This window comes from Mus musculus, chromosome 8, assembly GCF_000001635.26.
Source record: "Mus musculus strain C57BL/6J chromosome 8, GRCm38.p6 C57BL/6J".
In the NCBI taxonomy this organism is placed as follows: domain Eukaryota; kingdom Metazoa; phylum Chordata; class Mammalia; order Rodentia; family Muridae; genus Mus; species Mus musculus.
Window position 1 is genome coordinate 108,792,129 of NC_000074.6, and position 26,008 is coordinate 108,818,136.

General features: G+C 50.3%; 1 protein-coding gene across 6 annotated transcripts in view; it reads left to right on the forward strand.

Moving 5' to 3' along the window:
- Zfhx3 (zinc finger homeobox 3) overlaps positions 1–26,008 on the forward strand; it is a 682,326-nt gene that overhangs the window by 512,818 nt on the left and 143,500 nt on the right. For 4 of the 6 annotated variants that reach the window (XM_030243257.1, XM_030243258.1, XM_006530585.4 and 1 more), the window contains 2 exons: positions 74–2,841; positions 8,067–8,563. In XM_030243257.1, the coding sequence (XP_030099117.1) occupies positions 120–2,841; positions 8,067–8,563 (3,219 nt within the window). In that variant the 5' untranslated portion in view covers positions 74–119. Of the gene's footprint in view, positions 1–73; positions 2,842–6,938; positions 7,491–8,066; positions 8,564–26,008 lie in introns of those variants that run through there. The other 2 variants (XM_006530586.4, XM_011248284.3) reach the window with 2 other exon arrangements.

Consider the following 26,008-nt stretch of genomic DNA (forward strand, 5'->3'; position numbering starts at 1 on the left):
CTAACCTCTTTCCTTTCTCTCTCTCTTTCCCCTCTCTCCCTCCTCCCCACCCCCCCTCGCCTCCGCCCTTCAGGTCCGATCCGTACTGGGTGCAATGAAAGCTCCAAGCAGGCCTTACCATGGAAGGCTGTGACTCGCCCGTCGTCTCGGGGAAGGACAATGGGTGCGGGATCCCTCAGCACCGGCAATGGACTGAACTCAACAGCGCCCACCTCCCCGACAAACCCAGTAGCATGGAGCAGCCCACAGGCGAGAGCCATGGGCCCCTGGACAGCCTGAGGGCCCCCTTCAATGAGCGCCTGGCGGACAGCAGCACCTCCGCTGGGCCGCCCGCCGAGCCCGCCAGCAAGGAGGTCAGCTGCAACGAGTGCTCAGCCTCCTTTTCCAGCCTCCAGACCTACATGGAGCATCACTGCCCTGGCACGCATCCCCCGCCGGCCCTGCGAGAGGAGAGCGCCAGCGACACCAGCGAGGAGGGCGAGGAGGAGAGCGATGTGGAGAACCTGGCCGGGGAGATCGTCTACCAGCCAGACGGCTCCGCGTACATTGTTGAGAGCCTGAGCCAGCTGGCCCAGAGCGGGGCCGCGTGTGGCAGCAGCAGCGGCAGCGGGGCTGTCCCCTCGCTCTTCCTGAACTCTCTCCCAGGGGTGGGGGGGAAACAAGGGGACCCTTCGTGTGCTGCACCCGTGTACCCGCAGATCATCAACACTTTCCACATAGCCTCATCCTTCGGGAAATGGTTTGAAGGCTCAGACCCGGCCTTCCCGAATACCTCAGCCCTGGCGGGGCTCAGCCCTGTCCTGCACAGCTTCCGCGTTTTTGACGTGCGACACAAAAGCAACAAGGATTACCTGAACAGCGATGGTTCTGCCAAAAGCTCCTGCGTATCCAAAGATGTTCCCAACAATGTGGACCTGTCCAAATTCGATGGCTTTGTGCTCTACGGCAAGAGGAAACCCATTTTGATGTGTTTCCTGTGCAAACTCTCCTTTGGGTATGTGCGTTCATTTGTGACCCACGCGGTGCACGACCATCGAATGACCCTGAGCGAAGAGGAGCGGAAACTTCTTAGCAATAAGAACATCTCCGCTATCATCCAAGGGATTGGCAAAGACAAGGAACCCCTTGTAAGTTTTCTGGAACCAAAAAACAAAAACTTTCAACACCCTTTAGTTTCCACAGCTAACCTCATAGGCCCCGGACACAGTTTTTATGGTAAATTTAGTGGCATTCGCATGGAAGGGGAGGAGGCCCTCCCAGCCGTAGCCGCTGCTGGCCCTGAGCAGCCCCAGGCTGGTCTCTTGACCCCCAGCACCCTCTTGAACCTTGGCGGGCTTACCAGCTCGGTCCTGAAGACCCCCATTACCTCAGTCCCCCTGGGGCCTCTGGCTTCTAGTCCTACCAAATCCTCAGAGGGCAAGGACTCTGGGGCAGCTGAAGGAGATAAGCAAGAATCGGGGGGTCATCAGGACTGCTTCTCCGAGAAAGTAGAGCCAGCCGAGGAAGAGGAGGCAGAAGAGGAGGAAGAGGAGGAGGAAGAGGCGGAGGAGGAGGAGGAAGAGGAGGAGGAAGAAGAGGAAGAGGAAGAGGAGGGCTGCAAAGGACTCTTTCCAAATGACCTGGAGGAGGAGCTGGAGGACAGGCCCTCCGAGGAGTCTGGGGCCCCCGCAGGTGGTAGCAGCAAAAAGGACCTTGCTCTCTCAAACCAAAGCATTTCTAACTCCCCCTTAATGCCTAATGTGCTCCAGACCCTGTCGAGGGGCCCAGCTTCTACTACTTCTAACTCTGCTTCTAACTTTGTTGTCTTTGATGGTGCGAACAGGAGGAGTCGTTTAAGCTTTAACAGTGAGGGCGTCAGGGCCAACGTGGCAGAGGGCAGGAGGCTGGACTTCGCTGACGAAAGTGCCAATAAAGACAGTGCCACAGCACCAGAACCAAATGAAAGCACAGAGGGCGATGATGGGGGCTTTGTCCCTCATCACCAGCACGCTGGCTCCCTCTGCGAGCTTGGGGTCGGGGAGTGCCCCTCAGGTAGCGGTGTGGAGTGCCCCAAATGTGACACGGTCCTGGGCTCCTCACGCTCGCTGGGCGGCCACATGACCATGATGCATTCTCGTAACTCGTGTAAGACGCTCAAGTGCCCCAAGTGCAACTGGCACTATAAGTACCAGCAGACACTGGAGGCGCACATGAAGGAGAAGCACCCGGAGCCAGGGGGCTCCTGCGTCTACTGCAAAAGCGGGCAGCCCCACCCGCGCTTGGCACGAGGCGAGAGCTACACGTGTGGTTACAAGCCTTTCCGCTGCGAGGTGTGTAACTACTCCACAACTACCAAAGGCAACCTCAGTATTCATATGCAGTCCGACAAACATCTCAACAACATGCAGAACCTGCAGAACGGAGGGGGCGAGCAGGTCTTCAGCCACAGCGCCGGGGCCGCGGCCGCCGCCGCAGCTGCAGCAGCGGCCGCCGCCAACATCGGCAGCTCCTGCGGTGCCCCCTCCCCCACCAAACCAAAAACCAAACCCACGTGGCGGTGTGAGGTGTGCGACTACGAGACCAACGTGGCCAGGAACCTCCGCATTCACATGACCAGTGAGAAACACATGCACAACATGATGCTGCTTCAACAGAACATGACCCAGATCCAGCACAACCGCCACCTGGGGCTCGGCAGCCTCCCCTCGCCCGCTGAGGCTGAGCTCTACCAGTACTACCTGGCCCAGAACATGAACCTGCCCAACCTGAAGATGGACAGTACCGCTTCGGATGCCCAGTTCATGATGAGTGGATTCCAGCTGGATCCTACAGGGCCCATGGCCGCCATGACGCCTGCTCTAGGTGAGGCTAACCTTCCTTCCCTCCCTTCCTTCCGGCTTGGTGTGTTTTTAACCATAGGGGTTTCCCAGGGGTGGCCGCACCTAGGAGTAGGTTGGGGGCAGGCCTGTGTGTGAATTGGTTTTGATTTTTTTAATCTTTTTTTAATCTTTTTTTTTTTTTTAATTTAAATGGAAATGTCTCACCATCCAGTGTTTTTCCCTCCAGGATTTCAAGCCCACACCCCATGTGTGCATATGGAAGATTTTATACATGGGACAGAGTTTTAATTGTACTCTGGCCAGGATTAAAACTCGAGTCTGCCTCTAGTTTTTTTGGTTTATGGTCAACCTCCCTTTTCTATTCCCTTCCTTCTCTTCCTCAATTTGAAAAATTGCCATAATCACTCAAAACTCTTGGGTTCCATGAAATATTTATCGAAACTTACAGGAAACTGTAGCTGGGACCATGCTCAGTAATTTAGACAGGGACCATCATCGTTTCAATATGAGCAATTGGAAGCTGTAACAAACCCTATTGGAAAACACAAAAGACTGGTTCTGTGCCGAGCTGGGAGCCACCCTGGGAGATTCCCCAAGTTCTCTTGTGTATTTTCGAGGATCCTGATGAAAGAGATGCGTCCTTACTTATTTCAGATGAGTTGTTGATCAGTGTAGTTGGGAATTAATTAGGAATTAAATTGCCCTGGGGACACCGTCATGAGTATTGTGATAAATGAAGAACTGAATAAATTGTAAAACTGTCCATCAAAGATAGCCGAAGTTTTGATAGCAGTTGGATATTGGCTAGTGGGGTTGGGGGGTCTTTGTTGCCAGATAAAACAGTATCTATCTTCCAGAGATGCTGGGTGGGCTACATCCAGGCCTTCAAAGCTCAGCTTTCTGTCACTGTGACAAATGCCTGAAGTGATGGGTACGTGAAGAGAAATAGTTTTGGCTCACAGTTTTGGGGGGTTTCAGTCTGTGGTCAATTGGGCCTATGGCTCTGGGCCCTGTGGCAAGGTCTTGTATCATGGTAGGAGGAGAAAGAAAGAGAGAGAGAAGAGAAAGAGAAAAGAGAAGAAAGAGAAAAGAAAAGAGAAGAGAGAGAGGAAGTAGCCAGGGTCACATATGACTGGAAGATTAACAGCTGGGTCCCACCTCTGGTTCACGACCTTCTCATAGCACCACAGACTGGGTACCAAGTCTTTACACACATAGGCCTTGGGGTACATTTTTTTTTCAGACTGCAGTGCCAAGTCTTACTGATTAGTTTGACTCATACATAGTAGAGCCAAGAGTGGGTGGGATCTGGGTACTGAGGCCTGTGCGTCATGACCAATGTTTTGAGCAGGAAAAACACACATATTCTGACTTTGTGAAGGTTAGTGTGATGGTCAGGTCCCTTTTGACCTCATTAAGTGGGGCCCGGGCTAACTTCCATTCCCTGACTCTACTGTCTAGGCCTTCTGGGATCTGGAGAGAGAACTTTATTAAGTAGTATCCTATGATTGACATGAGAATAAGTAGTGCTCTTAGCAACACAGTGAGCGTCTACCTTGATGTGGGCGTGGGTGAAGTGAGCACCAGGAGACCATACTTCACCAGGACGCAGGTCTCTATTTTGTGTCAGGCCTCAGGGCTGACGGTTGCAGGGGAGCTGTGTTCCCGAGCATCCAAGCCTTCTGCTTCATCTCTTCTTCTTCCTGCCTTCTGCTGCATCTCTTTGAATTAGTGATATTAGAACCTTGTTTTCTCTTTTGAAACATTCACCTGTTGATCTCTTATGACCAAATGATCTGAAGGTGCTTCACTGGCCGGACTGGTTAACCACGAAGGCGCAAGAGTCCATTGTTCTGTTTTGTTCCCCAGAGTGAACCGTGCACCCTGGGAAGGGTGGGTGTTGTTTCCTGGAGCCTTGAAGCCCATATCTCCTCCTCTCCTCCTCCTCTTCTCTCTCTCACCAACAGGAATTAGCCCTCCCCCCTCCCCCGCCCTCACCAACAGTTTAGATGCAATAAAGTTCTGGTAGACAGATCTTCAGAATGAACTGGGTATAGCCCTCATACCACAGAAGCCTAGAAGCCGCATGAGCTCATGCTGACAAATCAAGGTCTTTCTAGTTCCCTTGACAGTGAGTGGCTTCTCCTTGAATTCCTCAGTTGGAGACATATGTTGTGGCTTTGTTCCTTTTCTACCTAGTGCCTGTAAGTCCCAGGGGATCACCCCAGTTCTTAGCATTGCCAGAATACAAAAGAAGCAGAAGGGCAGCCCTTGTGTTCAGACTCACAAAGAAGAGCCACTTCACGTCCCAAGAGCAGAGCTGTCCCTTCCCAGGACTTTGCCCGGCTCAGTCGGGAAGGGCTCTTGAGTTCTGAGCACCGTGGTTGGATGAGGTGGGTCTTCAGAGATGTCCTGTCGTTTTGGTGGCTGTGAGGTCTGTCCTGGTGAGGAGAGTCACAGTTGTTGCATGTTGCAAGGCTGCCTGGGTGCGGGGACGAGAGGATGTGTCCAGAGGATTGACAAAGGATGTTGTGTGGCCTCAGCAGGAGGAAGAACAGAGGCAAGTAGAAAAGTTTCCGTGGTACCGGCTGTGATGCTGGGGCCAGGCCATCGGCGAGGTGGCTTTAGGGTATTAGATATTTTTAGGTTCTACAGCAGGGCAGGAAGGGCGTCTATGAAGTGTACTCTCACCTAGCAGGTTACCATTCCCACGCTCTCTTTGAGAGAACCTTCTCTCTAGTGGTCAGATGCTCACTCTGGAGCCGTTTCTAGTTCTTGAGGACGAAGAGGAGGGTGTTAACCCCTCAGTCTGGTTTGGCTTACATGGGTTTGCCACCATTTGTAGACAGGATATTATTAAGACTTGCGGCCGTGTGAACGCACCTCCCTAGACTCCCTGTAGACTCTCCCCGTAGACTCTCAAGTCTAGCAGAATCAAGGAGTTGGGTCACCAGGGCAGTTTTCCTGTTTCCCCGAGTAACCAGGCATCTACAGAGCGCTTGCTTGGGGGTTAGTAGGCCGCCGCTTCCTTCATTGGCTTTTGGATATGTTATTTCATTCGTGCCTCTTGAGTCTGTGCTTCTGAGTGGCCTCCCGTGCCAGGCCGTGAAGTCCAAGCCAGTTGAGTCTCTGTCACGGGTCCATGGTCTTTCCCAAGGCCCACATAGAGCTCAAGAGGCGTGGCCTGCCTCCGTCTTACTCAGACAGGCTCCCAGATGCCTGTGGATCAAGTGAGGGTCATCTAATTCACTGCAGTTGATTTAACTGTGTGGACTTGCAGGATTCCAATGCCTTGGCGCTCCTCCAAGGTGGAGTCTTGGCAGGAGTTCGGCTGGGCTCTTTGTCATCCTGACTCCGCTCGGCTCTCCTCCGCTGGGCCTGTGTGAACCAGGGATGGGAGCAGGGGCTTAAATCTCTGCTCCTCCTGAGGGCTTCTAATGTTCTTCCAGACGTCCAGCCAGCGACAGCGGATGTTTCTCTGTAGAGCAGTATTATTGATGCGCCAATGCCCAGGCTACGTCTGAAGAGTTGGGGGAAGATTAGCTGCTTCAGGTTCACATCAGAAACAGTAACACATTCGCTCCTTGTCTCTCCCCTCTGGGCAGTTTTTGCTTTGGCCAAGCAACTGAGTGTGCTTTAAGGATGTTACCTGAGTTTGTCCCCTGGATTTTCTTTCTTTTTTTTTTTTTCTTTCTTTCTCTTCTTTCTTTCCCCTTTCTAATTATTTGTTCTCCCCCCCCCCCAAAAGAGTCTTAGTTATGGCTCCTCTCACTAGGGGGCATGGTAAGAGAGCCCAGAGGTGGAAAGCCTCCAGAACTTTCTGGAATGCACGTGTGGAAGATGTCTCTGTCTTCTTACACTGTCTGAAGACTTCGAATGTAGCTTAGTGGAGTCCATATTGAGCTCTTCTTCTTTTGTAGTCGATACAAACTCCCTGCCTCCCCCCCACCTTCCCTCTCTCCCTCTGTCTCCCCTGTCATCTTCATCATTTTTTTCTTTGATGAGCCACTAACTTGGATTCTAATCAGTTGTTTAAAAAAAAAAAATCTCAGTCAAACCACATATAAAAAGGTCAAGTTTAAATATCAGATGGAGGGTGGAGGAGGGTGGGGGCAGACCTGGTAGCTTGAGTGCTGCATGTGTTCTAAGGAGAGGTAGGAACTAGAAGGTGACAGTCAGCCTTGTAAAGACCAGGCACATCTAGGCGACAGAGGGGAGGCTGCTCTCTCCAAGGCTTTCTGGTGGTATATATAAGAGTTTGCCGTGTTAGTTCCCTACCATTGAAGGTAAGCCTTTCCCTGGGTGTCTGCAGGGCAGTGATGGACAGAAAACAGGTTGGGGTTCAGAGGGAAGGGATGGCAGTCTCTTCTCAGACCTTTCTTAGGGAGTGTGAGCCGAGCCCTTGACTGCAGCTGCCTGTCCAGAGTCACCTCCTGAGCATGTACCATTTTGGTACTTTTGACCCTTGTCAGTTGCATAAAATTTCCGATCATGTGTACACTGGGCGGGCTCTCAGACGACAGGGCCATTTAGAACAAGGCTGGACTCTGGCCCTAGAGGGCCCCCACCTCAGTAGAGATGCAGCTGCGATACTGTCTTGTGGAGGGCTAGCTATGACCCAGGATTCCATGTGATACAGGGTCTTGGAAAAGGAAGATGTTTCTAGAAAGGGTAAGAGGTGGGTTAGGCGGTTCTGACAGACAGGTAGGATAGTGATAAGAGGGGCCTGGGAGGGGACGAGAGCTCGTTACTGAAATCTCTTACAGTATAGTTAGCTGTGCTGCAGTGTGGCCATTGATATTAACATTAATAGCAATGAAAAATTCAGTTTCTTGCTGTGTAGACAGCAAGGTACCCCATAGCCCACTTCCTACCATGGCAGGAAGTTTTGCTCCGAGATCATGTAGGTGAATACTTGGCCCACTTTAGGTTTCTACCAGAGGCCTGGTATTATGGACATTTCCGATTCTGGCAGTAGGTTGGGGTCTGGACTTTCAGATCCTGTTGTATACAAAGGGTGATGTGGACTTAGCTCATTTGTTGGATCCTGAAAGAGGGGGCGCATTGAGATCATTCACGGGGCCACAGTCCATAAATGTACCTAGCTGTTCTTATTCCACCATCACAGACTATCCAAACACAGCAGGAGGATTTTGTTTCACCAGCCACTAGCACCTTGCAGGGTTTGTTCTCTGTACCATGGCTTCGAGGCTGACTTCTGACTGTCTTCCTCTACCTTCCCTACAGTGGGCGGTGAGATCCCCCTCGACATGCGCCTCGGGGGCGGGCAGCTGGTGTCGGAGGAGCTGATGAACCTGGGCGAGAGCTTCATCCAGACCAACGACCCATCGCTGAAGCTCTTCCAATGTGCCGTCTGCAACAAGTTCACGACGGACAACCTGGACATGCTGGGGCTGCACATGAACGTGGAGCGCAGCCTCTCGGAGGACGAGTGGAAGGCCGTGATGGGGGACTCTTACCAGTGCAAGCTCTGCCGCTACAACACGCAGCTCAAGGCCAACTTCCAGCTGCACTGCAAGACGGACAAGCACGTGCAGAAGTACCAGCTGGTGGCCCACATCAAGGAGGGTGGCAAGGCCAATGAGTGGAGGCTCAAGTGTGTGGCCATCGGCAACCCTGTGCACCTGAAGTGCAACGCTTGTGACTACTACACCAATAGCCTGGAGAAGCTGCGGCTGCACACAGTCAACTCCAGGCACGAGGCCAGCCTGAAGCTGTACAAGGTGAGGTCGACCTCATGAGACCCAGGGACGGTCTCTCCACAGGGCAAACTAACTCTAAAGGTTTTGCATCCAGTGCCCAGTGAAGCCTGAGATTGTGTCGATGGCTTCCTCTGGTGGCTGAAGGTTTGGGGTGTCTCATTTCAGGGGGCAGGTTAATTTCCAGCAGCCCACTACTGTGTGGCTCCCTTCTTTGGTGCTGGTCTCTGCAGTAGTCTGTTGAATCTCCCTCAGCTGTTGCGGACCAGCCTCCCTTTCTATCCTTTGGTCTATCTTTTATTTCTTCACTCCTCTGTGCTCCCAGAGTGCGCCATTCATGCGTGCATTTTGTTTATCCATCTCGCTGTATGCTAAACACCTTATGTATACTGACCACTTATTGTTCTGGAAGTATATCAGTGCACATAAGATAGCCCAATACAAACCCGTGCTCACACACACACATACACATATATACATATATATGTATATACACACACACATACATATGTGTATATGCACATACATATAAATACATGTATACATGTTTATACAGATATGCACACATGTATGTACTCACATCCAGATGCCTGCCCTCACAGCGTTTTCATTCTTTAGGGGAGAAGATAAGTTGCAGATCCCATGGCTAAATTTTGTGGTGGAAGGCAGTAAATGCTATGGAGAGAAAGAGCTCCTTGGTTCTTTCTTCAAGTTTCTGCATTTTGCATCCATGTTCTCTGCTTCCTCTCCTTTTAGCCTCTTTCATTCCTTCCTTCCCTTCCCTCCCTTCCCCTCCCCTTCCCTCCCTCCCCTCCCCTTTTCTCTCCCAACCCCTCAGTCTCTGGCTGAGCAGTGTAGACCGTCAAGGAGGAGGGGCTGCAGATACTGTAAATAGTCCTTTTACTTGCACGGCAGGATTGCTCCAGACGTTCCTATTGATTTTCGCTGGACTTAAAGCCTCACCTTTCCCTCTAATCATCCCATAATGGCTTTAGTATGAACAATCAGGTACAAATCGCCATAAATCTCCCCAGCCCCGGTCCACACACCCTCCACTCCCTCACCTCTCTCCATCCTCTCCAGTTTCCTCCTCAGCCCCTTCTCTTTCCTCTGACGGATTCTCATTCCTGGGCTAGCAAGTGGTCAGTCAGTTCCTGCCGACTGTGGACTCTGAGCTGGCACAGTCTCCCGTGTCCCTCTTGCGATTGTCAGCGGAGACCCCACACGAGGGAGACTCCTTGGCTCTCCCTGGTCTCCGCTGGGTTGATGTTTACGATTGGTCTTGCCTTAGCGCATCCTCAGGGAGCACTGTGTATAAGGAACAGTTTTAGAGAAAGGCAGTAGGGATATTGTGTTCTAGAAGTGACAGCTGACACCAGGTCCAGTGGACCAGGATTGGTTGGTATACTGAGTCTAAGCCAGATCCTCTATTCTGTGCATACGAATTCCTCACCGGACTGGCTTGATTTCGTGCCACAGTAGAAAGAATGCTCTTGGCAGTCAGGTTCAGTTGCAGGTATGACCTGAGTGGTGCTGACATGGCCAAGACAACCAGGTGGGAAAAGCCAGAGGGAGCCAGCATTTCTGAAGGACCTGGCAGTTAAGTTTGCACAAGGGAATCCTCCTGGCCACTGAAGGTCATATGTCACCTTATGAAGGGTCGCATAGACATGGACTGAAGCTGGGCTCTTCTCTCTTAAGAAATGGATCTCCCCTTAGATTGTAAAATGCACACGCTGACCACTAAGCCCTCATGCCACATCTTCCATGTGGTCCAGGGCTCCACTAAAGCCAAGCTCTTGGATTTGCTTCTGAAGGGTCAGGAAACACAGGGTTTACTGAGAACTCCTCACCCCCACTCCCCCAGCCCCACCCCATATCATGTCCATGGATCACACCCGAAAAGTCAACAGTGAGGCATTTTCTGAGGAACAGGTGTGAAGGAAACATTTTCTGCCCTATCTGCGCTGGTCACTCATGTAACTGGGCCATACTTACCTTATTTATTCTGTCGGCTTTTTGTTTGTTTGTTAGCTCAGGACAGAGCGATCGTGCTCCTGTTCAAAGCCACAAGTAGAAGAGCCCAAGATACTGAGGCAGAGGCTGGCCAGTTGGGACCAGCAGCTCTTTGGCTGGTGGCTCTCTGGAGTGATCAGCCTTGGTGTTTCAGAAGAGCTGCCCCAGGGTCAGGAAGCAAAGGTCTTTAGAGTCTGGTCTTATTAGTCCTTGGAGAATGAATGCCCTTCTGCTCGCCGAGGCTCTTTTGAGAGGCAGGGAGCTCTGCCACCCACCTTTGGATGACACAGATTATGAGTCCAGACCTTACTCCGGAGCCCTTGCCTTCCCTCCATGAGACTAAGATAAAGAGGGAGGGTTCCCTTCTCCTTGGTTTTCTTCAGAGCCTGGATTCGGGTGGGGTTTGGAGGTGGTTGGCGGGGGCCCTGGTGTGTCCCGTAGTAATGGAGATTGACTGCGTGCTACTTTTCCTCCTGCTAATGTAATCCATTAGCCCGGCACATGCATAATCAGTTTAGAGCACAGTTAACTGGATGTAATCAAGTTCTTTACTGTCTGCTAGAGAAACCGCTCCAGAAGCAGCTGACCTAGGGAGAGCACTCAGTCTGCCCAGCTCACCCCATCCTGCCCTGACCCACCCCTCCCCCTTCTTCTGCCCCACTTCCTGGCAAATTGTTCATGCTCAGCCTGGGCAAACTAAAAGTTTTTTTTTTGTTGTTTTTTTTGTTTTTTTAACTTTGTGTTTTGCTTTGTTGAGACAGTATCTTTTTTTTTTGAGACAGTGTAGCTTTTTGGGTCTCAGACCGGTCAGAACAGTCTTCAACTCACCGAGTAGTTGAAGAGGATCTTAAACTTCTAGTCTTCCTTTCCTGCCTCCACCTCCCATGTTGCACACGGTACAAGTGCACACCTTCACACAAAGTTTCATGAGGGACTGAACATTGGTCGTCATGCTAGGCTCCATTGGACATCAGGGTTGGCTCCACCAACTAGGCCGCATTCCTAGCAGCTGGAGTTAGCCGTCCTTTGCCGTAGTAGCTGGACTGCCTGCAGTTTGACCTCACAGTGGATCTCCAGTGTTCGTTCTTCCAACCAAGCCTTGCCATCTTCCCATCTTCCCTGTATGTTGGAGGTGACAGATCACGGGATCAGGAGTGTCACAGGCAGGCTTTGTCCTGTGGTCACTTCCCTGGGTGTCATGGGGGTTGATGTAGGTGCGGCAACCCTAATCTGAAAAAATCCCCAATCAGAAAGTTGAGCCAAAACATGTGGGTACTGCCAAAATGGCACCGAGTTCCCTCGGGCAGCGTAACTAAATCTGATGAATTTGTGTTTAGATCTCAGACCCAATCTAAACATAGGTCATAAGGTAAATAAAGATATTCCAGAATCAGGGGTAAAAAAATCCCCCAAGTACAAGCCATCTGGGTCCCAAGATTTCTGTGCTGCTGTGTTAGGACTGGCCTTTCTAAAATGTGGGACAACACAGAGGTTAAGCTAATCTGAAAAAAAACATATTTTCTCCTAGAATTCCCTATTCTGCTTTATTTTTTTAATTTAAAACACTTATTGTGTGTGTATTCATGTATGCATGTGTGTGTTTCTGTGTGTGTATGTGTGTGTGTGTGTCTGTCTGTGTCTGTCTGTGTGTGTTTGTGTGTGTACAATTTGAGTGTGTTCATTTTCTTCTTCTACCATATGGGTTCCAGAAATCAAATTTAGGTTGGCAGACTTACTGACAATCACCTCTACCCACTGAGCCATCTCAGCTCCAGTGATGATTTTTTAAAATGAGTTTTGTATGTAATCGTAGTGAGGCAGGGGACCTGGAGAGGCCACGATATCAGATAGAAGCTCCTTTTTCCTTCCCCTGGATTCATGGGTGGCTCCTGCAAAATGTTCATGACTTCTGTTTTAGCCAGCGGCCGCCTTTGGCTATGGGTCTGAATGACTGTGGTAGGCCACCCTGACCACCTGGTCTCTGCCTTTAGTGCCGGATCGTTTCCTAAGCCGTCATGGAAGTGCAGTGTGGAACAGGCTGAGCTCCAAAACCCATTCACGCCTTTCCCTGCTTTCCTGGGTAAACACACCCGCCTCCTCCCACCTTCCCATGTCCCCCACTCAGGAGATGTGAGGTGCCAGTGGCTTGTCCTAACACCAGGAGCAGCTCCTACTGACAAATACTTGTCTCTGGGAGCGAGCGGATTCTGAGTCCATGGGCGAGCCATGGCGAGCCTGGGCTTATCCTGCCTTCATGATTGTAGGTTGTCAATGATGAGCTCTGGGAAGTACTTGATCTTTTCTGCCTGGGGAAGAGGGAAGGGGAAGGGAAGGTAGTTGGAGTCCAAGCATACCTGCCCACTCAGAGAGTCCCCTGTGCCAGGAAAGCATACCTTTTCAAACAGATTTAGACCCCACCAGAACCCGTTACTCAAACTGTTCCCAGCTGAAGTGTCTTTGATTGGGCCCAGACCCCAGGTTTCACGATAATCTGAAATTATAGCAAGGACAGTTGCCAACCTAGTCAGTTTCAGAGTTGAGTGAGCTACCCGAGGCTCGTGAGGTCAGATGCCAGCCTCTAAGCCCCTGTACTTGGCTTAAAATAGGAGGGGAGGAGAGGCGAGCCCACATGACATGTGGAAAACCTACAGTCAGTCTTCCTGCCTCTTCTAAGTGTTACACAGTGTGGAAGAACAGAACGAAAGCCTTTCTTCTTCCTTAGTTGCTCCTTGGGTCTCAACAGGGCAGAGTCATAAGGCCATTGGATGGTAGATGGACAAATCAGAAGATATCCTTGGTTCCTTAATGGCCACACACTGGGCAGTGTGTATGCTGTGTGCGGACAGGGCAGGGAGGGCTCTTCCAAAGGCAGCTCCACCCTTAATGCCTGTGGGGGCTGCCTTGTGGCCTTTGCCTTGTTTGACAGCAAGGGCCCCAAGTCCTCTACGGTAGCTCCTATCTGCTACCCGGAAGCACACGTGTCCTACGGTTTATGCGTGATTTGACTCAGGAGCCAGATTTCCATCAGCGTCCTCCTATGATATAGACTGTTGAGTGCTTGCTGACTCCTGCCTACCCGAGGTGGCTTTGGCCCAGAAAGCGATCTGCTCATTCAGGGGGTTCAGAAGGTGTGTGTGTGTGTGTGTGTGTGTGTGTGTGAGAGAGAGAGAGAGAGAGAGAGAGAGAGAGAGAGAGAGAGAGAGGCCAGATGCTTGGAGGGAATTTGTTCTCTCTGACCTCTTTCTCTGGAGCATCTGGAACTTGAAAGTTCATGTCCCTCAGTGGACGGCAGAGCTGGCAGGACATGGGAGGTAGCATACATAGTTCCTCACCTGGCTCGGAGATAGCCTATGGCCCCATGAGTCCGTGCTGGAGGGATCTTAGGATGGCTCTGGTTGACAGGCTGTGGTAGCCTCCAGCCACTTGTCAGCCTCAGGGATCTCTAGGGAGATAAAAGGTCAGCCCTTCGTTGGGGGCAGGGATCAGACGGGACTGGGTTAAATCATCACTGCCATGGGAACATGTGGCCAGTGTGTCACCAACTGTGAGTAGTATGGGTGCTTGTTACCCCTTGGGAAGGTCCCTTGCCTTCTGGAAGCATCTCAGGCACCTTCATTTGTGTCCCCTAGGAAGTGTTCCTGTGTAGGTGGATGGCCTCCCCCTTAGGCTCGTCCCAGGTCATTCTGGTGATGGCCTTGGGCATGCCTTACCCCCCCCCCCCCCCCACCAGGTCAGAAAGCCCAGGTCAGTGTTGACTTTTGGCTCTACCCTTCAGGCCTCACATAATGGAACTGAAATTGTGTTAGATGCAGGACTCTGGCTCTCTCTTTAAACTCCCTCAGTTACTATGTCATTCGTTGAGGAAGCCATACTGTAACCATTAGCCAAAACTCTTGCCATTCATTATGCACTGTGCTCCCCTGCCACCCCCAGCCCTCTGGTGAGCACTCATGGAGTCCTCCCTCCTCTGGTGAGCACTCATGGAGTCCTCCCTCCTCTCCCACCCCGGTCTCTTTATGTAGATAGTCATGAACAGTGCAGACTCTGATAAGAACCTCGCTATATTCTGCTACAGTCTACATTGTTTCTAACATGGCTAGTATTGAACATTTGCAAGCAAGTAATAATGGGGCTTACTTTTTTTTATTGTAAATGCAATATGAATTGGATCTAGCCATCATGAAGATACTTAAAAAAAAAAAATACAGCAGGAAAAGAGAAAGTTACTGCCAGACCAGTCTGGTGGCATCTCACAGTGACACATTTGTGTTTCCTGTGGTACAGGACAAGACCTTGCTCTGAAGCCCAGGGTGGCCTCGAGTTAGTATTTTCTTGCACACACTTCTGCAGTGAATGGTATGACGGGTTTCAGCCGTCACACCCAGCTTCCGTGTAACCTCGCTTTCTCTTGCACACATGACGGAGGCAGTTTGAAAGAGTTGGAGTGATATTGTCCCTTTTACAGAGTATCCTTTTGGGGGTGCTGGTGAGATGGCCGAGCCAGTAAAGGTGCTCGCTGCCGAGCTTGCCAGCCTAAGTTTGATCCCTGTGAAGTTCACGGGAGGAGGAGAGAATAGACCCATGCAAACTGTTCTCCAAGTTCTGTGTGTGAGATGTGGCAAGAATGTGCCTGTAAACACACACACACACTCAAAAAGTATTGAAAAACAAACTACAACAAAGAAAAAAGATACGGAAATACCTTTCCACTAATTTTGAAAGCACAAAAGTCATTTCCAGCCTCACTCCCTTATTCTTCTAGACTGTCCTCTGCTCTCATAGATAGGCACACGTGTGCCTTTGTCACATGAGCAGACACACTCAAATCTGCACTTCATGCTTAAACACTGCTTAGACGAAGGGCAGAGAGGCTGTGGGGTCATCCCTGGTAATGGCTGGTGGAGCCCAAGCTCAGGACATCTGGCCACACTCCCTGGGGTTCCTTTAATCCATTGCTCCAGTTTACACCTGTTAAACCCAAGTGATAAGTTATATATATATGAATGATACAATGGAAGTTTCTGTTTTCTTTCAAATAGAATAGTTAGTTGGCTAACCACCGCTTCAAGAAGGGTGAGTGTGTGTGTGTGTGTGTGTGTGTGTGTGTGTGTGTGTGTGTGTAGGCCAGAGGTTGACACTTGACACTCAATATTTTCTGGGTGGTGCTCAGAATCCAGACTCGGGGTGTCCTGCTTGTACCGTGGTTTTACCCAGTGAGACATCGCCTCAGATCCCCCCTGCCCCCACAGTAGTTTTGATTTAGATAATCTCCTCCTTGTAAGTGATGTGGAAGGTACAGCTCACATTCCTCCTCCTCTGTGGTTTGCAGAGCACCTTGTAAGTCATCACACAGATCTAGATGGTTTAGAGCAGCCATCCCCAGCCTTCCTAATTTAACACAGTTCCTCATGTTGTGGTGGCCCCCAACCATAAGATTATTTTTCATTGCTACCTCAGAACTGTAATCTTGCTGCCAGGCGGGGGTCTCAGGCACTAAGAGTATTGGAGACGTGCTTTCTGATGGCTGTGGCCCATGGGTTGAGAACTACTGGTTTGGAATGCATCTAGGGAGGCAGGGTGGCAAGACGTGGTACCGAGGTCCCTCTCTGTTCAAGGCCTCCAAAGTCCTGTGCTTCCCTCTGAGCTTTTTATTTATTTGTTTTTAGATGCAGGGGGGGGGGTCCTCTCTTAAGTAGCCCAGGCTGGACCCTGGCAGAGATGCCTGGATCACAGGTGTGAAGCTCCACCCCATTTTTTTTTTTTTTCCTCTTTTGAAGCTGGTGTCTGGGTGGTGTGGATGCGGTTTCTGGATAAGCTGTTTTTCCAGTGCAGGCTACAAAGTCTCCTGTGGAATTCTGTCAGTGAGCCATGATCCATGGATTGGGTCAAGAAGGAAAGGCACTACAGTGTTTGTCAGTCAGAGTGTTAGAAAGCCCTAGTTCTGCTTGCTTCTCATCCTGCCCAGTCCACCTGCTCCCACCTAGCAGAGTCCTTCCTGCCAATGGCGTCTGCCATTTTAGGGGTGGTCTCTCACGGTTAGGGGGATGCTTGTACAGCGATTACATTTCTCTGGCTTCTAGAACAATCATTCGTACCACAGTTACATAGATACATCAGGCACGCAGGACAGCCCCCCCACTCCCCCCATGCAGGTGCCCGGAATAGGGTAAACACGTGAACCCCCTTTTTGAATCCTTTCAGGTTGCTGGGGACATGGACTCAAAGGGCACATTTGAATACACACAGCTCCAACAGGTGTTTCTGGTTTTTTTGTTTTGAAAGGGAAATTGTAAGGGAACAATTAAAGCATTGTCAGCAAGACTGTCAGGAAAAGGCAAGAGTTTTTAAATAATTACATAATATGCCCGAACTGTATTCTTGGTTCTGTTTTAAACAGAACTGAGAGCTCTAAATTTGGCGTGGGCTGGGAAAGGCGGATCCTCCGACAACCATGTCGGTAGTACCACGCAATCTTATACTTTACTAAAACCACATTCCTGGGCCTTCCCATCCATCCCCTTGGTTCTTTGAGAAGCAACAGCAGTGTCAGATGGAAGTCTAAAGATTTTAAAGAAGACCAGTGGCGAGGGCCGGGAGCTGTGAATGCGACCCAGCGGACAGAGTGCTTGCCCACAGGCCAGCGATTCTGGCTTCCTTCTCCAGCAGGTCAAGGTTGTCCTCAGCTCTACAGGGTGTTTGAGGCCAGCCAGGGATCCACGAGACAGCAAAGGGTGGAGGGATATGAAAGCCATTGACTCGAGGTGATAACCGGTGGCTGGAGCAAGTTCTGCTGCAGAGGTCTCTGGGTATTCGTGTCAGGCACAGTCAGTGGCAACGTGGGATGCTCAGGAAAATGTGGGTTTCAGCTGGGCAAGTAATAATAAGCATATCACATAAAGTATATATCATTCATATATATTTATGTGATATGCATGGCATATATATATATATATATATATACATACATACATACATATATATATATATATATATATACACACATACATACATACATACATACATACATACCATGGCTGGCTCATAACCTTCTGTATCTTAATGCCCAGGGTCTCCAGCAACACACGCGCAGATGCACGTGCGCACATACACACCCCCCTCTACCTTAAACTCACATCTCTAGGGACCATGTTGCATTTACTTTGGTCACCTTTGGGTGGTGATCTGTCAGCAGGCCCTACAGGAGACTAAAATAAAAACCAGCAGCTTCCTTGTTCTGTCAGCCCCTCCACCCCGCTAGTGTTTCTCAACCCGTTTGTGTTTCTCATACCAAACTCTCCCATCAAAAGGTCACCTGGTTTTGGTGCGAAGTAAAATGTCTTTTCTGTCGTGAAAGTGCAAAACTCTTTCCATTCCTTTTGGTAAATTTTTACTTGCTGATACTTTCCCCCATTATCTCCTTTAAAAAATCCATTTATTCATGCAATGTATATTATATATTGCATAAATAAATATATATGTTTATATATTCATATAAGATATAACAGGGTGAGGTCAAGATGCCTGGTCGAGTCTGCTGTACATTTGCCAGCCTTGTGGCTGTCCTAGCTCACCCCTGGCTCCTGGCCTGCCTCTTGCAGTTGTTACTAAGATGCACAAAGGCATGGAGGTTCACCTGGGAGTCTGGGTCCATTGCTCATGGAGGACCCCCCTGTGTCTGTGGCTCTAGAGGTTGCCAAGAAGGAAGGTTTGAGTTCAGACTCATTAGGAGTGACGAGGGAACCTTCTCTAGGGTCCTTTCCTGGTCCGTAGAAGGTTAGAACTATTTATCTACGGCTGGTGTTTGATCTGTACTTGTTAATGAGCAGGGCAGGTTCCTAGGCTCTGGACAGAGCCTCGCAAGTCTGCTCGGTCTCTTAGGTCAACAACTGTAACAACGTTTTCTTTGCCGACGAGGCCTGTGCACTGGAATCACTAAAGAACATGCTCTCCCCTGGCTGTCTGCTCCCTCCTTCTCTCTGGTGATGGTCTCCTCCGTGCGGACCACTGGGCCTTTGCAGACACTGGCGAGCCAGCCTCTGTGGTCTGCCATGGGTGACATGTGTGTCATTACTACCGAGCAGGCACCTTCTCCTTCCTCGGAGGAGGATTGAGCCCAGGGACTAGTAGGTTATGAAGGAGGTGTCCTGGTGTCCTGGGATCTGCCCTGTTCTTCCACCTGCTTCTGAACCCAGCTGTGGTGGCCCAGGGGGATCAAACCCCAGGCTTCCCCTGACTGCCCTCTCACCCCAGGGAGACAGAGAGAAAAGCAGATTTCCTACCTGGGCCGGCTTCCCTTACGGAGTGTCAGTCAGCCAGCCCTAGGGGACAGCGTGTATATGGGGGCTCATGGCTTTCTAACCTGGTACTAAATCTCTGTTTTGTCCAAGTTGCTCTTCGTCCGCAGCCTGTGTTTAGTTGCTTTGTCATCTTGCGCCCATCCTCTGGAAGGTGGGTTCCCCCGGCTCCAGAGCACCTGCTTCCAGCATGTGCACTCGGAAGCCCATTTCTTCTGCAGAGCTCCCTTTGGCCAAGCAGGCAGATGAGCAGGTATGGCTAGTGCCCTCCAACCTCCTCTCTCTGTCCCCCCCACCCCTCCCCCACCCCACGATTGATACAGGTTTCACCTGACAGAAGGTAGGTATTGGACTTTGGCACCCAAGTGTGGCTGTCAGTCATTTACTCTTGGCTTCTCCTGGGGAAGTCACCTCTCTGGGATAGTAGGATAGTAGGATAGTAGGTCTTAGCTCTCATCCCGCTTGGGCCTCGTGAGGGGTTTGGGAGGGAGCTGCGACATGTAGGTGTTAAGATTTCCGAGTATTCTGGCTTTGCTCGTACTGGGGGCCGTGGTAGCTGAGAGACGCCCATCTTGCTTTAGTACCTGCCTTCTCTGCTTTTAACAGGCTGTGTTTGAACAGAAGGCTTTTGAGTTCCAGACCCTGAAACGCACCGCCTCCCCTGGGCCCTGCGCAGGAAGGTTCTCTGCGCAGCAACCGCTGGTGGCTTTCTTGTAGAGGGTGCTTTTGGGAGAGAGAGAGAGAATGCAGACGAGGAGTCTCCTCACCCAAGATGGTGTCCCACGTAATCTTGCCGTATCTGTGTTGCCGTGACAGGCCGTGTTTCTCTCCACCCTCCTCTGGAGCTTTCTCTCCAGGAGGATTCAAAACAGAGGGAGTTTTACGAGCATCCCTCATCCCCTCCAGCTAGCCTAGCCAAGTGGCATAGGGCCCAGGCTTGCGATTTCCATATGTGTCCTACACAGGAATCGGTGAATGTGAGACAGGCCGCACCCCAGGCCAGCTCTGGTTTAGAAAGTGCCGTGGGGGTGACTGGCTGGAGACCCCCTTGTTTATGCTACATCTGTGCTCACTTTCTGATTCCTGGGTTGGGCTTTTTTTTTCTTTTCTTTTTGCCAGATTTGGTTCCATTAGTGATGGCTGCAACTGTCCAGGCAGGAAAAAGCAAGCGGTGTCCTCTGGGAGTGGAGCTCTGACCTCCTCTCTCTCAGTCTCAGTGTGTCCTACTTTGAGTGTAGACCCTGTGCCGTCCCTCACCCCCCCCCCCCCCCGCTCTTTCCCCACCCCCTACTTCTGTCCTTTACCTCTCAGCCTGCAGCTTTGCTTAGAGCCAGCAGGTTCCGGACTCATCACTCAGTGCATGACATTTCCTCTCTGATATTTCAGTTCCCAGAAGATTCCCCCTCTCACCCACCCCGAGTCCTCTCAGAACCCCTTCTTGACATACCCTTCCTGCACTCAGAAGCCTGCCTCTTTGGGCTTCAATGAGAGGCGTTTAGAGACCTCAGATCTCACCTGGGGAAGTCTCAGACAGCAGTCATAAAACCCAGGTCCTCAGGGAGGGGGTGGGAGGGGGGCTAATTACACAGCTAATTGATCTAACAGATGTCGTTTAAAGAGCTCGTTTCTTAGTGATTTGGCTGCACACATCCCACCTTGCTTGAGATGGGCTTGCAGCCCTGTCAGAAAGTGTCTTTTTATTTATTTATTTTTTTGATGAGCCCTCAAGGAAGAGCCTGCTTCCTTTCCCTTTTTGAGGGTCTGGTGACCCATTCTGGCTTTTCCAGAAAGCTCCCATTGTGATCCCCACAGCTGATTGTTGTATGCTTAACGCCTGCCACACCATTTGACATGGCTGGTTTCTGCCTCCCGTGCCAGCTTGTGCATCTACTTGGTTTGTGTGTTGAACCTCTGGCCATCTTGTGTCGCCTCACTTTCAGGGGTACATCTGAAGGATGCAGAATATGTGTGTGTGTGGGAGGGGGGGTACAAATGAATTGTTCTAGAGTGTCATTCTCTCCCCCTGTCCCCCCCCCCCTTTACCTTGTTTCAATCCTCATCCTCCTTTGAGATAAGGTCTTACTCTGTAGTCCAGCCTAGCTATAGCCCAGGCTGGCCCCAAATTTACTGTCTAGACCAGGCTGTCCTTAGACTTCTGATAGCCCTCTTGCCTCATCCTGATAGAGTTAGGACTCTCCAGGCCTGCACGCCTCTCATTGTCTTTATTACAAGCATGTTGGGAGGAATGCCACGGAGCCATTCCTGAAGGTGTCTTCAGATAGCATATAACAGGGCCCTGGCTGTTCAGAGCGACTCCTCATTCTCAGGACAGAGGTTGTCGGAGGGAGGGAGGAAAAGAGGGAGGGAGGAAGAGAGGGAGGGAGAAGGGGCGGGACGGGAAGCATGAAGGCAGTGCTTTCTCTGCAGTGGGAAGATTGATTGGAACAGAAATGTTGGAGGCTGTGTCTCCTGCAGGTTTCCTGGGCGAGGCTAGGGGTGTCCTTGCTGATCGAAATCATGGATGGACCTGACTTGGGTGGCCTGAGCTGCCTGGAAGTCAGCTGGTCCACAGCTGGGCTGCTGGCATCGGGGCCTGGCTACAGAAGGCCTTGTTATCTTCGGGTCTCGACCCCTTGTTAGTCCTGTGTGAGCCTGGAACGATGATGGTACCCGTCTGGTCTAGCAGTGGTTTTGCCTTGTCGGGGTCGTCCGTGGTGTCTGCGGCACCAAGGTCCTGACTGTCTTGTCCCTGGGCCCTCTTTCTGTCTCCCTGCTAAGCTCTCCATGGCGACTTGAGTATTAGGGCACCCTCTGGGTGTGATCCATCTCCGCCTCCTGCTTTCTGTGTCTCTCCCCAGGGCTGTTCTTCATGAAACCCAAGGCTTCTTAATACCATCTCTCACCTGTCTTCATCTCTGACATCTCCCTGCATCCGACTCCTCAGCTTAGAATGTAGCCTGGAAAGAACTCTAAATGGCCCCAGCTCCTAGCAACCACCCCCTCTGCCCCAATTTCTTCCCTTCCCTTGAACTGGCATAGCAACCTACCTGAGCTCCTGGCTTTGTAGCTTATCGTGCTGGAATGAGGTGAGCGTGGTGCGCGGATGGAGACCTTACAGAGTGGGCTTGGCGCGGATGGAGACCTTACAGAGGCTTCTTTAGCCACGCCTTTACCCTCTCATTCTCCTCAGAGATTCAGTCTTATCCTGACTCTCGGGCAGCACCCCTCACAGGATTCTGCAGCGTGTGTCGAAAGGCTCATCAGGATGCAGCCTCCTTAAACCCTGCTGGCCCGGATTGCTCCCTTCCCAAAGCTGCTGTATCCCCTCCGTACTGTCTTAGGGAAGATTTTTAGTCCATATTGCAGCCCACTTTCACCCACCATGGTCCGCCTCTCCCTAGTTGGAGAGCCTTTAATGACAGGATCTGGTTAGCCTTGCCCTCATTTGTGTCGTTCCCAGCGGACTTTGGGCAGGCTGTGAGCAAGCGTCGCCTGAAGATTTGAGAGTAAAGAACGGGACCTAAAACCTAGAAAGCATCCAGCTCTGGAAAGCCACTTCCACTTGTTTTCCTGGATCTGCCCCCTTCCCTGGGCATTCCCTTCCATGGGCAAATGTCCATGTCTAAACCTTGCTTACTTAGCCCCCAACCTGGTTCCATGCTCTGAGAACCTTGTTCTATAACAGAGAAACTCAGCCTGCTCCTTCTCCTCCAGCTATGAAGTCAGCCATGCTTGGTTTTTGGTTTTCTGAGACAAGGTCTCATCTGAAATCCACTGTGTGGCTGAAGCCAGCCTTGAACTGATCTTCCCGCCTCTCCCTCACATGTGCTTGGATCACAGTGAAAAACCACCACAGCGGAGAGCCGCAGGGCTCTGAGCCTGAGTCCCCTTATCTGAGTAGACTGGCCTCTTCAGGGCAACCACTTGGAAATTTGGCCGCTCTCATCCAAAGAAGTGCATTTTCCGTCGGTCACTCAGGAGGTTGCTGTGCAAATCTATTTTGTATATATGTTTAAAACCAACAGCGTACATATTTTCACCCCGTGTGTGCCAGAGTTGCATGTAGTCTGTTCTCCGTGTTTGACAAGTTGATTTCACACTTCACTGATGGCAGTCTCACGCAGGGAGCTTTGCAGAAATGTCCAGCCCCGCACGGTCCTTCCCATTTGGCAGGGGGTTCTAGGTTCTGGATTCATGTCCTGTGGGACTCTTAACTGAGAACCCGAACGGGTCATGATCTAGTCTGAAAAACACAGAGAGAGGTTGCTGATTCACTAAGACCCGTGCAGGTCTGCCCGAGGAAACAGACACCCTGTTGGTTAGATCATAAGACCCAGCAGGGAAGCTGTAGTTGCAACGAGATGTGGAGAGGGGTTGTCCTGTAGAAGATGAGGTGGGCAGAGGACTGAGGCAGCCATCTTTCTGAGTCTTAAACCTGAAGCCATCTCATGCACCGATTGGTAAGTTTCCTCTCAAGTGTGTGGCTATAGAGCTTTGGGAAGAAAACTAGCAGTGAGCTGGACATTTGTCCGGTGGAATTTCTGTTGTTTGTTTGTTTGTTTGTTTGTTAGTATTTTCTTGGTAAGGAAGGATGTTCAAGTGTCAAACTCAACAAAGAGTTGAGCATAGCAAATGCAGTGTACTGATCCCTGCAAGGTGTCTTGGAAGTGTCATCAGCGCAAAGGGCGAGCATTTGGTAGCCAAGGGGATGAAGAGATGGACAGGTGTTCAGGGGAGCACTAATCTTAGCATCTGGGGGATGGATATGCAGGTTGCCCAACCTGTAATTATTTTCAGCTTATCTATACAATTGAAAAGTCTTTTAGTTTTTTAGATTTATTTATTTATTGTATGGAAATTTGTACACTGCCACTCTCATCAGATGCACTAGAAGAGGGTATCGGATCCCATTACAGATGGTTGCGAGCCACCATGTGGTTGCTGGGAATTGGACTCACGACCTCTGGAAGAGCAGCCAGTGCTCTTAACCACTGAACCCTTGAAAGGTTTTTATAATGCAGGGTAGAGGTAAAATGGCAAGACACTGTCTTCTCCCCACCGGGAGTACCACCGTGCTGGAATCTTGTGTGTAATGTAAGGTGTTCCCTCCCCCTACCCTTCCCCTTCATCCCATGGCCAGACAGTATGGTCCATGCTTGGCCTCAGAAGACAGAGTTCAGATGAGTTATTCCACCCTTACAAACAAGGGCCTGATCCCCCTGGAGGCGGAATCTAGCTAAGGGCTCTCACACTGCAATGGAAGACTAGCGGGGTCTTGGCCACTCAGGGGGACTTAATGCTTTTAACCAGAATCCCCCTTTGCATCCAGTGTTGTCCACATGGGAAAGCTGGGCCTGTTGATGCTGTCTGCAGAAGTCAGTCTTAGTTTTGCTCCTCACTGCTAAGTAAATGACATCAGCTGTCTCTTGATCATTCAGAGGATGCTCGGTAGGTGTTAGACAGGTGAGGGGGTGGACGCAGAATGGAAAGCTTGATTGACTATGGGTGCCGTAGTCCCTGGGAGCAAACCCACATAGCTCTTAGTGTTCGCAAGGGGGAGAGGTTCTCCATCTGGAACTTCAGTACGTTCCTCTGTGTGACTGGTCTGTGAAATGGGCTAATAGAATTACCTGTCCAACAGGGTGGCTGAACAAGTTGAATGAGATAATACATATGATGTACCTGCCAACAATGAAGTCCATATATAGCAGAAAAACGTGTGTGTGTGCGTGCATGTTTTGTAAGCACATAAGATGTGGGTGCGGGTGCCTTTGTGAGGCCAAAGAAGGATGTCAGGTGTCTTCCTCTATTGTTTTATGCTCATTGTCTTGAGAGGGTCTCTCACTGAACCGGAAGCTCACCGTCTTTGTTGTACTGACTGGCCAGCAAGCTCCCAGAATCCTCCTGTCCCTGTCCCCCAGTGCTGAGGTTACAGGCATGTCCAGCCATGCCCACTTCTTTTGTGGGGCGTGAACTCGGGGGCTCTCTTGCTTGTACAGGAAGTGCTTCTCTTCACCGAGCCATTTTTCCCAGCCTCACAATCCATTATTTTATGAAAGTACCATTCTTTTGCCTTGGCTCCCCCCCCCCAATGCCCCTGTGTTGCGTAGATACATAACTGAATAAATTCTTTATTCATTCTTCAAATTCTAATTTTAATAAATTTAATAAACTAAATTTACATTTTATTTATTCATTTTCAAGTTCCTCACATTTTTTCCTCTTACTAAAAATAGACTTTTTTTTCATAAACTCTATTCTGATTATAGTTTACCCTCCCTCAGCTTCTCCCAGTTCTTGCCCTCCTCTCAGAATCCACACCCTTTTTCTCTCTCCTTAGAAAACAAGCAGGCATTTGAGGGATAATAATAAAATAAGATAAATCAAAACCAAACAAGTCAGAATAGGGAATAAGGAAACAGGCAGAAGACAAAGGGCCAAAGAGGAAGCATGAGAAGCACACACAGACACAGACAGACACACGTGTTCATACACACAGGAATCCGCAAGAACACAAAACAGAAGCCATTATATATATATATATATATATATATATATATATATATATATATATATATATATATGCAAAGTATCCATAATACTTTTTAAAAACAAAAACATTCTAAGACAAAGCACCTCAAAAGATACCGTTGAGTTCATTTTCTGTTGGCCATCACTACTGGCCCGCCCTTAAGAATGTCTTGTATACCCAATGAGATTCATTTGGAGGAGACAAAATTTTCATTTGCAAGTGGTTATCGATTGGCGACAGCGCTGGGTTAGGGGTCGGGTTTATGTCCCCTTCCCCTCTCTGCACTGGAACCCCATCTGGCTCAGACCTGTGCCATCCGTCCCCTGTGCAGGCTTCCAAGGTCTCTGTGAGTTCTTCTGCGAGTCAATCTTGTTGTATCTACAAGACCTTGTTTCCTTGGTGCCCTCCGTCCCCTCTGGTTCTTACAGTCTGGCTCTTAAAACCCTGATCCTTGGTGGGAGGGATTTGATGGAGACATCCCGGTCAGGGCTGAGTGTTCTGAGGTCTCTCCCTCTCTACACACTGTCCGGTTGTGGCTCCCCTATATGACGCCATCCGCTGGAAGGAAACCTCTCTGGTGATGGCTGAGCAAGGCACTGATCTGAGTATAACAGAATGTCCTTAGGA